We start from the raw sequence: 11,911 nt of genomic DNA, 5'->3' as shown, positions 1-11,911 counted from the left end.
AACAATGACACCGACTTGGAAGCTGTTGTGAAAAGCTTCCTGAGACAAAAAGCAAAGGAGACTGTAGGTTAATAATACATGAGGCTCAATCTGATGATTTTGTTTTGGTTTCTATTGTGGTTTGTGCCCTTTTCAAACTAGGGTGCCCTATTCTGTAGAAACTTCACCCTGCCCTTTTTGTGGTCTGAAGGAAACACTAATTATTATATGTTCTTGCCATCCAACATGGCTGCAGGAAGATCGCTTGTCGAATATCGGATGAGATGAGCGATATGTCACATTTTTCACACACCTCAAATGCACCCTAACATTCTTTTTAGATTATGAAACTATCACTATTACTTGAAAACACATTTTATCTGATAGCATATTCCCCTCATAAGAACGTGTGTATGTGAAAGATGTTTTTGAAGAAAAAACTAGAACCACTCAAACAACGGTGTGTAGCATTTCAATGACGGGTCAGAACGGGGCGATATGTCATATTTTTCACACACCTCAAACACACCCTAATAATTTGTTTAAGTCATAAAACTATCACTGTTACTTGCAACTACCTTTCAACTAAAGGCATGTTTCCCTTCGAAAAATTAAACAAATATGTGAAAGGCGTTTCTTTCGGCACAATGTAGTCTATCTTCGCGGTGAATCGAGAATGGAACCCAGTGAGCTATAACATACCGACTTGAAACTTTACTACAAATCTACTGTCCTAATACTGACACCAATACCAATTATTTGACTTAAACTGAAGTGACAAAGTACTTACCGTATCTTCAACATGTAGGATTTCAGTTGTAACAACACTCAGCGAATTTAATCAGCTGTTGAAAATAAACCAGGCTCAATCTTAAATACTACATTGCCGCCAAATTGGCTACACTGGTTACGTAAGGACCCGAGACACACGTTCAGGGGCTTTTCGAGGAGTTTCTTCTCCCTCTTTATATAAGCTCCCTGATAGTGCAAATACATTGAATGGACTGAATTTGCTTTCTGAAAATTGAAAATTGGCTGAATTCTAGTAGACGACTGCTAATTCGAGGGAATAGTCGACAAGCGATCTACCTGCCGCCATGTTCGGTGCAGTGCAGTTGTCACCCTTTCAGAAATGGTCTTGAATTTAGTTGTTAAAGGCTACTACGAGTTGCCTCCCTTTAACCGACTAATCACATTCCACCTCTATCATTTCCTTCCACTTGCCAAGAGCGTAAAATCACTTACGTACCTTAAATAAAACCTGAAAATATTTGGAAAATATCTGTAGCGGCCTAATCGTCTGTAAACATACTCCGCAATTGATCAATGTTGATTTTCAACGGGGAGAAGATATCGCCTTCTTATTCAATACTATCATTCACACGTGACAAACTCCGTTTGACACACAAGCCAAGCGCTCAGAGTGACGTATTTTGCTGTTGAAATTCTCGTTCTTCCCCGAGACTCGGTTTGTCATACTGATTATCTGAATATGTTCTTAGCAGGTCTTCAGTAGTGGGTGAATCAGTAGTGGGTGAGTAGTGGTTTAACGCCGCTTATAGCAATATTCGTGCGATACGGGGGACACCACTGCTTTGGGATTGTTATCGCTCTAAGTTGCGCGATAGTACGGAATCCAGTAAACAGGAAACAAGACTGTTCTTGATCAGTGTTTTGACCTGACAAGGGTTTCAAGAGTTCGCCCGTCTAACCGCCATAATGTGTGAAACTCATTTCTGGTATCCACCGCCGTGATATTGCTGGAATATTTCGCTAAAACGGAATAAAATGAATCTCACTCATTTGCTGGTTTCATCAGCATGGTAGGGATATAACACCTTTCATCCTTTCCACCACAGGATCACCTCCATCATCACCTTCATCAGGCAGCCGTGATATAACGGAAATATCGAGGCCGTGTTAAACTACATATACACACCCCTTTAACAGATGTTCATGGATTGGCCACTGCAATACAGAAAACATGACGGCATGACACCATACAAGAAGCCAGTATCCGACACAATTTGTGTTGGGTTTTTCAACGCGAGTTCACAAGTCTTTGAGGCAATGTTCAAGTTAAATCCGTGGCAGTATTTTTCACGATAGCACTTGCTGCTACAGTGGTTCACAGTTGAATCATTGACGACTTTCATGTCGGGTGAGTCGACCACCAAGTACATCCCCTTGACGATGTCCACAGATGTGCTGAAGCATTTTGTAATATCTGTAACGGAAAAACTCATTAAAAAACGTCCATTGCATGTGATCGAACAGTTTCAAAATTGTTGAATATTCACGTTTTTTTTTGTATTGTTTGTTATTGCAGTATTCCCAGTACACATAGCTTGATAATGCTTTTACTAACTTTTTGGTTGAAAGTGTATTGTCAAACAAGCCGGTATCACTGATAAGATATTTGCACCTCTCTTAGAATGTATCCACAGAATGAATAGTCAAACCAACTTAATTTGTTCAAAATTTACCATTGCAGCCGAAATGTTTAGGTGTACTTCAAAATTATATATCCTTACATTGATATCAGACTTTATCGATTATCGTTTATCGATGCATCAGTGCATCATTTGTTGTAGAGAAATCAGAACAGGTGCTTTCCCGACTGTGGATTAAAACAATACCAGCTCACCTCTGCTACAGACATCCCCGCTAATTTGGACTTCGCACAACGTCAGAATTTCCGTGAAAATTGGTAAATAATGGATCTTGACAAATCTGGCAACTATTGGCTGATCACAGGGCAGTGTGTCCATGGCCCCTAGGGTTCCCGTCTTTTCCGTGCAGGGGATGATGGCCGCCGATGGATTCTGTTGGGGGTCTTCTCTGAACGCCACGATCGCAAGGTCTCTGAGACGATATTCTGATGGAAAAAGAGAAATGACTGACAACATACAGACCAATGGGAGTGCACATCGTGGAACCATGCATAAGCTTGTAAATGGGACGCCATTAGTTAAATTGTGGTTGGAGAATTGAACTGAAATTGCGTACGCAGAGCAGATATGATTTCAAATTTGCCTGTCAAATTTAACAAAGAACTATCCTGTACCACATCCTGAATGGTTGCGTTGTAGGCGACGTTAAGTGACTGAGACTATCTCTTATCACACAGATGTGCATTGAACCTACGAAACCCATCGCTTCGTCGCTGTATAGTGACACTTGTTATTCTGTAGTTCCCCTGGAGGTCTACCATCCACCACGGCGATGTCACAGAGCTTGTGAAGCAGCTGCTGTGACTGCGCACCGCGTCGAGGTTACCGTCCACGGCGTGAGAGGAAGATGATTTTCCGTCATAGTCGGTGCTGCTGTAGGTTGGCTTGTTCAGTGCGATGTTGCACCAACCAACTGGAAATAGGATAGACACAATCAGCTGCTACTGTTTAATTGGCATCCTTCTTCTTAAATTATCCCATTGTTGGGAGGGGGTGGGGGGTTTAGAGGATGTAAAAGTTTCACCCGATCCAGTGGCTTTAAATGTCCTTTATTCACAAGTTTCAGACTTACTTATGACACTTCTAAATGCAATCCACACAATGAAATATTATATGGACATTGGATGGACAGTGACTGGACAGCGGTTGGACTGTGGATGGATAGTGGCTGGATAGATGCTGGATAGGTTGGAAAAATCAGAGCCCACAACACAAAATCCTATAATGCTCTCTAAGAAACACGTCTTACTTCTTCGGTATCTTAAAGCTCCCTGCCACTTTCTCACCCTTCCTTGTTGGACACTGGTCAGAACGCATAAGACCCCACAAAAGACACAAATTATAAAGCTTAGTTACTGTGGTTTACCAGAGCTGTCACCAATCCTGGGAAATAGCCTCGGACATTCGCTGGCACCAGGGGCTGGCAGATTCTTATATCTAAACTAATTTATATACACATTAACACACACACACGCACAGAATCCCTGACGAAGTTACAAATATAATGTTTTATCTATACAACAAATGCCTAAATGCGGCTCTAACCTTCCTGCCCCTAAGTGTTACTTACATCTGAATGTAGCAAATATCATGAAATTATATAGACCGATTTTGTGCTTGAAAACAATGGCATTCTATACTACAAACACTGATTAACAACTGGGTATTATAACAAAGGACATTCCAACTTGTCTGAGCTCCAATCTTAGTTTCTTTCAGTATGCATGAACTAAGCGAGCGTGTAAGTCCATGTCCCACAGCAAACTCGCTGTGGAGTTACAGTCTCTAAACACAGATTACGTGTCACTCCCAAGAAGAAAGCATAGCTTGCTGACAGGTCTGTCCAAAACCCAAGACCAGCAGTTTGTAGGTGCTGTATTGTCCACTATGTCACCAATCTTCAAACGTCGTCTTATCTTCACCCACGTCTGTCGTTCCTGTAGTAATGACATTCAGTGCCTTGTTCATGGCCACTTTCCGGATTCACGTGAATGCAGGTTCTTAGCAAGTGATTCACAGCTGGTGTTCTGATCCAAGTAATAGTGCCTATCCTTGGGCCTAGTGATCTTATCTTTTAAGACATGTTCGAAGGCTCTTATAAATGGCTTGTGTTGTAAGGCGTCTCCACTAAATATGGGTATTTTTCTAATGGTTAGAGTGGCAAGTTTCTGATGTTCTGTCACAGGCTGGATTATTTTCTTCTGTTTACATACTTCGTCGAAGTGTACGTTACTGATTCCAGCCAGCAAGGTTGTGTTGTGATTTGGTGCGAATTATTTGGCTAGTGGATTTAACCTTTCATTTCTGCTATTTAATACCTTGGTAAGACCTTTGAGAATGACCCCACAAAAGACCATTCGTTCATAAATATTAGTAACTGTGGTTTATCACAGCTGTCACCAATCCTGTGAACTAGCCTCGGACATCCGTTGGTAGCAGCGGATGGCATATTCCTATGTGTTAACTAATTTATATATATATATATGTGTGTGTGTGTGTGTGTGTGTGTGTGTGTGTGTGTGTGTGTGTGTGTGTGTGTGTGTGTGTGTGTGTGTGTGTGTGTGTGTGTGTGTGTGTGTGTTAACCACAAGTGGACCACATTCGCTAAAGCATTAACATGATTATATCAAGGTTTGCATTCAGTAAAAATGTGAATTAAGATAAATAATGGCAATTTCTTTGGGAAAACATCATTTCATGTAGTGTCGTTTGTTGTAACAGGTACCAAAGCAAGAATTCTAGCTTCGTTTGTCAGAATCTTACACATTCAAGGCAAATTTAGATGTAATTCGGGAGTTGCTATCGACCTTTGAAGATATACTGGTATATCAAAAGCAACAAAATTTGGTTAACATTCTTAACAATAAGAACATAAATATGAGAGTGCCATTCTGTAACGCTTTGAAATGTGTCAGCCAAATCAGGATATTCGTTGATTACATTATTATGTGTACTTTAATTATTCAATGACAAATTAATTGCATTTTGGGTCATGAGCCTTTATATTGAATAAAACTGTCTATCTGTCTGTTTGTCTGCCTGTCTGTCTGTCTGAAGTAGAAAAACTGGATAAGCGGTGGGGTGGTGTCGTGCTCTCTCGTTCGCTCAGATAACCCCATTTATGAAGCCATTTTCTGGGCTTTTCGTCCTTGTTCTTGCTGGAATACATCTAAGGGAAGTGCTAAGTTTCTTAAAGAAAGCAACTAAATATATTCTGTGGTAATACCCGACCATGCTTCATCTTTAAACGCGGGTCGATAATCATGTTGTCAATCACAGGAATATCTGATTCCAATCGATTATTTAGAAAACGCCTTCGTACAGCTTCAGTTTTGTTACGTGGTGTAAAACACAGTTTCAATCAGTCGTCTTCTGTTGTACATTAATTCAACTGACATCGTGTCTGAATTCATATGCCTCCATATCAATACTGAACCCCAAGAGGCCCTGTCAGTATGTCGCATGGAGGAATCTATCTTTCTATCACATTGCACATGTATGTAGTCTCATTGTGTCGATCAATTATTTCTTACTTAACGGAGCCATGTTGTACATTGTACACCATAAAGGAATCATCCGTGCGAACTAGGTACTACGACAGCTACTAGTATGTTTGGTTGGACATTGACCTGATATGAATCCCTAACCGCTAAATATGGATTATTTTGATGAACAACTACATGTAATGGATAATGCCAAGTTTCCGTTCACACATTTACAACACTGTGGCCACTCATGAGGAGCAACCTGCTCCTGCTGAGTGCTAACGCTAATGGTCGGCATCAGAGTGGCAGAGCCTTAAAAGGTTCCAAAAACAAAATCCAATTTGGCGGTTTCTTAGAAGGGCACAGGTGTAGATTCCCAATAAACACCTGACAGAAAACATACTGCTTTCACAGCTGTTGACCCCGCTCACACTTAAGATTGCATTGTTAAAAAATATAAATATAAAAGACCTCTCAAACCAAAATCATGTAAATCATGGCGTGCTCCCAGGTAGTATCGCTTAATCAAAGAACACAATGCATTGTGAAGTTACAATAGCAACGTTAACAAAGGATTCTAATCGTAGTAAGTGATCGGTAGTTATTCAAATATTTAAGAAGGGTCATTGTTTTCATCGACACAGCATGGTAAAGATGGACTGTAATTTGATGGATCTCTATCACCACGGACAGGATTTGGAGTGGGACAAACAATGACATTAAACTAGGGAAGAAAATTCCCCAAGGTCCTTATTTGATGAACAATTTCTACAAGAGTTTCGGCACATGAAGCGGGCACATGCTCTACAAGAACAGTAATCAGCCCCCGTTGCTGTATCATGAGTTTGTTCAAGGGCAATATGTAACAAATGTAATGAAAATAATATGTTAGAATTTTCAACATTGATTTTGTCCTGTTATTTCATGTTGTTTGAAACTCGAGGACATAATTTAATGAGGAAGAGTGTTTGGCCAGAGTTTCGCAAACTATATATGCAACGCCAGCTTTATCAGTTAACGCATTATAACCAATGATTATCAAGATCACGAACAGTAGGATTTAGTCATGGTCTCTGATAGAGGTGTGCGAGAATATATTTTGGAAATTTGAAAAATAAACTTTGGTTATGGAATGTGGCAACCCATTGTTATTCTGTACTCTAAGGCCACAGGCACATAAATTTACACACAGAGAGAGAGAGAGAGAGAGAGAGAGAGAGTATTACATATGACACTGATGTCATGTTTTATACAATTATGACGTATATGCGTATTATATAAGCAGAGCAACATTCGCAATGGTTAGCATGGTTGTCGAAGTGTAACAAAGAATTGATGCATTCACCAATAGATGGACAGATTTAATCAAATTCTTCAAGGTACTTTCCATGCAGTTTGTCATATAATGGACATATGAACCAAAAGGATTTCATTGTATAAGCCATTAATGCGTGATTTACATAATCTATCTTCTCTATTTATCTTCATACATCTACCAGTTGTAATCCACGAGTCATGTGATGAGCAGCGAGCAAGTGCTCAACCTACTCTAAGTCTTGGTAAATGTATGGTTTAATAGACGAACGATAATCACAAAAGAAAAGTTTTTTCAAGCCAGTTTTGTTTGTATATATCCTTCAGTCTTTTCGTATATACACTAATAAACCTTGAGGGAAACTTACTGTTCATACCGTAGGTGATTAAAGTCCGTGGAAAATAAAAGATTGTTTGTGTTCGTTACCCAATTTGTGTGTCAATTACTATGATAACAAGACCATCATTTCTTTAGCAAAGGAAAAGAGGACATACTTAATCAATATTTGATAACTTCAACTGGTAAATTTATACTAATACGAAACCTGGCCGCTCACCATAAATCATTACATAAGGATGTAACATAATGTCATTTCTGCATATATTTTCAATGTGCACTGCTGATTCATTGGCAAGAAAGGAGAATAAATAACTTGTCGAACACCAATATGTGCATGAATCAAACGATTCTCATGTTTATTCTTAACACAAGCTTTCACTCATAATCCAAATGAATGCTGCTAAATAAATTTGTCTTTTTACTATTCAAACAGCCAGTTATAACTTAATCCCATTCTTTAAGTGTCGTACAGAATCAAAAGCTATGTAATTTGTCTACCAACTAAATGTCAGGCTTGTTCGGCCCATTGCAGGTAACTGGAGATATACATCATCTGGATGTCAGCATCACCAGATCGGCCAGTGACTGACTGCCTTAGGCATAGGACTTCAGGCAAACATACACTGTTAGTAGAAGTTGAATATCATTCGGTATCAACATCCATCTGAAGCAGGAAAAAAAGTCAACATTAACATGTCCCATGCTGAGGGCATGGTGTGACCATAATTGAGAGAACCAGACCCATTCTACCACCAGTCAGGGTGAAGTCAGAGTCAAAGTCGTATGTTGGACAAAAGGAACATGGTTCCTGAATCATGTGACTCAAACTACCAGAATCCCTTCATCCACCGACACATGGTCGCCATTTTTCAACTAGCAAAGGTATTGCTGAAGACGCATTCTACAGAGGGTCCACAGGGAACCATCCACCTCAGCATATTTATCTGTTGTCATGGCAATGTATCCATTCATACTGATAAGTGATGATTCCCAAGTTGTAAGTAGAAATAAACAGTCCATTAAACAAGCAGTCAGTAAAAATGTGATGTATCATAACAATGGCATTCTAAAAGTATCAAGAGTTTAATTTCGACCCTATCGTTGGATACGGTATAGTCCATGGGGATGAGATTCATCAGTCCCTGGAACAATACATTTGGATGTTGCAAGTTGCATGCTTCTCTCGGGGGTAATGCGATCTGATGTATGACTCTTCGTCATAGGTAGGCGAGGGGTGGCAAATATAATGTTTTATCTATACAACAAATGCCTAAATGCGGCTCTAACCTTCCTGCCCCTAAGTGTTACTTACATCTGAATGTAGCAAATATCATGAAATTATATAGACCGATTTTGTGCTTGAAAACAATGGCATTCTATACTACAAACACTGATTAACAACTGGGTATTATAACAAAGGACATTCCAACTTGTCTGAGCTCCAATCTTAGTTTCTTTCAGTATGCATGAACTAAGCGAGCGTGTAAGTCCATGTCCCACAGCAAACTCGCTGTGGAGTTACAGTCTCTAAACACAGATTACGTGTCACTCCCAAGAAGAAAGCATAGCTTGCTGACAGGTCTGTCCAAAACCCAAGACCAGCAGTTTGTAGGTGCTGTATTGTCCACTATGTCACCAATCTTCAAACGTCGTCTTATCTTCACCCACGTCTGTCGTTCCTGTAGTAATGACATTCAGTGCCTTGTTCATGGCCACTTTCCGGATTCACGTGAATGCAGGTTCTTAGCAAGTGATTCACAGCTGGTGTTCTGATCCAAGTAATAGTGCCTATCCTTGGGCCTAGTGATCTTATCTTTTAAGACATGTTCGAAGGCTCTTATAAATGGCTTGTGTTGTAAGGCGTCTCCACTAAATATGGGTATTTTTCTAATGGTTAGAGTGGCAAGTTTCTGATGTTCTGTCACAGGCTGGATTATTTTCTTCTGTTTACATACTTCGTCGAAGTGTACGTTACTGATTCCAGCCAGCAAGGTTGTGTTGTGATTTGGTGCGAATTATTTGGCTAGTGGATTTAACCTTTCATTTCTGCTATTTAATACCTTGGTAAGACCTTTGAGAATGACCCCACAAAAGACCATTCGTTCATAAATATTAGTAACTGTGGTTTATCACAGCTGTCACCAATCCTGTGAACTAGCCTCGGACATCCGTTGGTAGCAGCGGATGGCATATTCCTATGTGTTAACTAATTTATATATATATATATGTGTGTGTGTGTGTGTGTGTGTGTGTGTGTGTGTGTGTGTGTGTGTGTGTGTGTGTGTGTGTGTGTGTGTGTGTGTGTGTGTGTGTGTGTGTGTGTGTGTGTGTGTGTGTGTGTGTTAACCACAAGTGGACCACATTCGCTAAAGCATTAACATGATTATATCAAGGTTTGCATTCAGTAAAAATGTGAATTAAGATAAATAATGGCAATTTCTTTGGGAAAACATCATTTCATGTAGTGTCGTTTGTTGTAACAGGTACCAAAGCAAGAATTCTAGCTTCGTTTGTCAGAATCTTACACATTCAAGGCAAATTTAGATGTAATTCGGGAGTTGCTATCGACCTTTGAAGATATACTGGTATATCAAAAGCAACAAAATTTGGTTAACATTCTTAACAATAAGAACATAAATATGAGAGTGCCATTCTGTAACGCTTTGAAATGTGTCAGCCAAATCAGGATATTCGTTGATTACATTATTATGTGTACTTTAATTATTCAATGACAAATTAATTGCATTTTGGGTCATGAGCCTTTATATTGAATAAAACTGTCTATCTGTCTGTTTGTCTGCCTGTCTGTCTGTCTGAAGTAGAAAAACTGGATAAGCGGTGGGGTGGTGTCGTGCTCTCTCGTTCGCTCAGATAACCCCATTTATGAAGCCATTTTCTGGGCTTTTCGTCCTTGTTCTTGCTGGAATACATCTAAGGGAAGCGCTAAGTTTCTTAAAGAAAGCAACTAAATATACTCTGTGGTAATACCCGACCATGCTTCATCTTTAAACGCGGGTCGATAATCATGTTGTCAATCACAGGAATATCTGATTCCAATCGATTATTTAGAAAACGCCTTCGTACAGCTTCAGTTTTGTTACGTGGTGTAAAACACAGTTTCAATCAGTCGTCTTCTGTTGTACATTAATTCAACTGACATCGTGTCTGAGTTCATATGCCTCCATATCAATACTGAACCCCAAGAGGCCCTGTCAGTATGTCGCATGGAGGAATCTATCTTTCTATCACATTGCACATGTATGTAGTCTCATTGTGTCGATCAATTATTTCTTACTTAACGGAGCCATGTTGTACATTGTACACCATAAAGGAATCATCCGTGCGAACTAGGTACTACGACAGCTACTAGTATGTTTGGTTGGACATTGACCTGATATGAATCCCTAACCGCTAAATATGGATTATTTTGATGAACAACTACATGTAATGGATAATGCCAAGTTTCCGTTCACACATTTACAACACTGTGGCCACTCATGAGGAGCAACCTGCTCCTGCTGAGTGCTAACGCTAATGGTCGGCATCAGAGTGGCAGAGCCTTAAAAGGTTCCAAAAACAAAATCCAATTTGGCGGTTTCTTAGAAGGGCACAGGTGTAGATTCCCAATAAACACCTGACAGAAAACATACTGCTTTCACAGCTGTTGACCCCGCTCACACTTAAGATTGCATTGTTAAAAAATATAAATATAAAAGACCTCTCAAACCAAAATCATGTAAATCATGGCGTGCTCCCAGGTAGTATCGCTTAATCAAAGAACACAATGCATTGTGAAGTTACAATAGCAACGTTAACAAAGGATTCTAATCGTAGTAAGTGATCGGTAGTTATTCAAATATTTAAGAAGGGTCATTGTTTTCATCGACACAGCATGGTAAAGATGGACTGTAATTTGATGGATCTCTATCACCACGGACAGGATTTGGAGTGGGACAAACAATGACATTAAACTAGGGAAGAAAATTCCCCAAGGTCCTTATTTGATGAACAATTTCTACAAGAGTTTCGGCACATGAAGCGGGCACATGCTCTACAAGAACAGTAATCAGCCCCCGTTGCTGTATCATGAGTTTGTTCAAGGGCAATATGTAACAAATGTAATGAAAATAATATGTTAGAATTTTCAACATTGATTTTGTCCTGTTATTTCATGTTGTTTGAAACTCGAGGACATAATTTAATGAGGAAGAGTGTTTGGCCAGAGTTTCGCAAACTATATATGCAACGCCAGCTTTATCAGTTAACGCATTATAACCAATGATTATCAAGATCACGAACAGTAGGATTTAGTCATGGTCTCTGATAGAGGTGTGCGAGAA

At 39.6% G+C, this 11,911-nt stretch overlaps 1 protein-coding gene across 1 annotated transcript; it reads right to left on the bottom strand.

Moving 5' to 3' along the window:
- Positions 1-1,922: 1,922 nt before the first annotated feature.
- LOC137262035 (fucolectin-1-like) lies at positions 1,923-5,978 on the bottom strand. The gene is made up of 4 exons (XM_067799828.1): positions 5,966-5,978; positions 3,127-3,345; positions 2,627-2,857; positions 1,923-2,206 (listed from the first exon to the last, which is right to left on the bottom strand). Exons 1-4 carry the CDS (start codon positions 5,976-5,978, stop codon positions 1,923-1,925), a joined length of 747 nt encoding a protein of 248 aa, XP_067655929.1.
- Positions 5,979-11,911: the final 5,933 nt, after the last annotated feature.

Source organism: Haliotis asinina, chromosome 14 (genome assembly GCF_037392515.1).
Source record: "Haliotis asinina isolate JCU_RB_2024 chromosome 14, JCU_Hal_asi_v2, whole genome shotgun sequence".
Classification (NCBI taxonomy): domain Eukaryota; kingdom Metazoa; phylum Mollusca; class Gastropoda; order Lepetellida; family Haliotidae; genus Haliotis; species Haliotis asinina.
This window is presented reverse-complemented; position numbering and strand designations above follow the sequence as displayed.